The sequence below is a fragment of the Nannospalax galili genome, unplaced genomic scaffold (genome assembly GCF_000622305.1).
Source record: "Nannospalax galili isolate Female #2095 unplaced genomic scaffold, S.galili_v1.0 scaffold621, whole genome shotgun sequence".
In the NCBI taxonomy this organism is placed as follows: Eukaryota; Metazoa; Chordata; class Mammalia; order Rodentia; family Spalacidae; genus Nannospalax; species Nannospalax galili.
Genome location: NW_008344830.1, coordinates 22,467 through 24,333, shown reverse-complemented (window position 1 = coordinate 24,333; position 1,867 = coordinate 22,467). Strand labels below are relative to the sequence as shown.

The 1,867-nt window shown below is 36.7% G+C and overlaps 1 protein-coding gene across 1 annotated transcript in view; it reads right to left on the bottom strand.

The window, feature by feature from the left end:
* Positions 1-918: 918 nt before the first annotated feature.
* The window catches only part of LOC103740551 (olfactory receptor 14C36-like), an 8,262-nt gene continuing 7,313 nt past the window's right edge, over positions 919-1,867 (bottom strand). Inside the window, exon 2 of the mRNA XM_008841209.1 lies at positions 919-1,863. Within this exon, the coding sequence (XP_008839431.1) occupies positions 919-1,863 (945 nt within the window). The remainder of the gene's footprint in view (positions 1,864-1,867) is intronic.

The window sequence follows — 1,867 nt, the reverse complement described above, 5'->3', positions numbered from 1 at the left end:
ATACAATTTCCTGAAAATAACAACTTAAAAACATAAATAATTTATTTTGTTTTCCAGTTCCAGAGGGACAGTTCTTCATTGCAAGGAAACATGGCAGAAGTCAAGGAAATCATGGCATGAGCAGGATGTTAGCTGTTCTCATCACACACATGCTCATGAAGCAGACAGCAATAAAGACTTGTCAGCTCTCCTTTCTCATTTATACAGTCCAGTGCCAAGGAAAAAATCGTGACTTTCCAAGTGTGCCAGTCTTCTCACTTCAATGTATTCGAGATTATCCTTCACAGGCATGCACAGCGGTACACCTCATAGGTGACGTAGATTCTGACAGTTTGAGAACTCTAACTAACCATCACAAGGACATACACATTAAATTTCCAAATGGTTTGAAATATGAGTGCCTATTCAACCTCTAGATAAACATGTATTTTGATACATATAATCCAAAATTATAATTATATAAAGCATATGATATGTATATATTTCATTTCATTAAATATGCCAGAAATACAGTTACATAAATATGTTAATTTTTTAAAGTATCATTTGTGAAACCATCAAACCTGTTAAATGGTAGTATCAATATCAAAATCATTAATATAAGTAACCTGAAACAATTTGCAACAAATATATTTGGAAACAGTTTTTCATTAACATATGTAATGTTCACAAATCCTTTTAAAATAAAGGTTTCATGATATATAAACAGGTTACTTAAATGTATTTGTAACAAATTGTCACAGTGTAGTCTGTAGAGATATATGATTAAAACAATAATGATCTTTAAGAAATTTTTTACTTCTTGACTGATAAGTGAAAGGGGAATAGAAATAAATTATGTGTTACTAAGGCACCAGTAGAAAATGAAACATTATAACATACAAAACTCAGGAATGAGTGAAGCTAAAGTATTGAGTCTCACCAAGTAACTCCAAAGGATGAAAAAGAGATTTTTATTTTTTCTAATATAAATGTTCTTAATATAACTTTGCTCACAGCTTTCTTTATCTGTTTATTTCTAAGACTGTAGATGACAGGATTTAAGAATGGTGGTATAATGGTATAAAGTACAGACAGAATCATGTCCTGAGTCACTTCTGATATAACTGGAGGTTTTAGATACACATAGGCACCAGAGGAAAGGAATACAGACACCACAATGATGTGAGGGACACAGGTGGAAAAGGCCTTTCTTCTCTCTTCTTTGACAGGAAGCTTCAACACAGTTGAAAAGATGTGAACATATGATATAACAATGAAGATAAAGCAGCTACCACTAACTCCTATGGCAGTTAAAAGAATGAGGAGTTTGTTTGTAAAGGTGTCTGAGCAAGAGAGCCTCAGCAGAAAGGGAATCTCACAGAAGAATTGAGGGACCACATTAGAGTGACAGAAGGACAGCTGGAATGTCTTCACAGTGTGCAAACCTGCTATGGCAAGACAAAGTAGTATGGAAGCCAGAGTCATCTGAACACAGAATTGGTGGTTCATGATGACAGGATAGAGGAGGGGCTGGCAGATGGCTACATAGCGGTCCTGGGCCATCACAGTGAGTAAGAGAATCTCCATACATACACAAAAAAAGAACAAAAAGATCTGTACAGCACACCCAGCCAAAGAAATGCCCCTGTTGTCAGTGAGAGAGTTGACACAGGCATTGGGGAATATGACAGAAACATAGCACATGTCTAAGATGGACAGATTCCTGAGGAAGAAGTACATGGGTGTGTGGAGGCTCTGGTCAATGGTGGTAACCATGATGATGGTCAGGTTCCCTAGCAGGCTCCCCAGGTACATTAGCAAGAACAGAATGCTGAGAAGGAGCCTGAGCTCCCATGTCTCAGCAAAAAACCCAAGGAGAAACTCA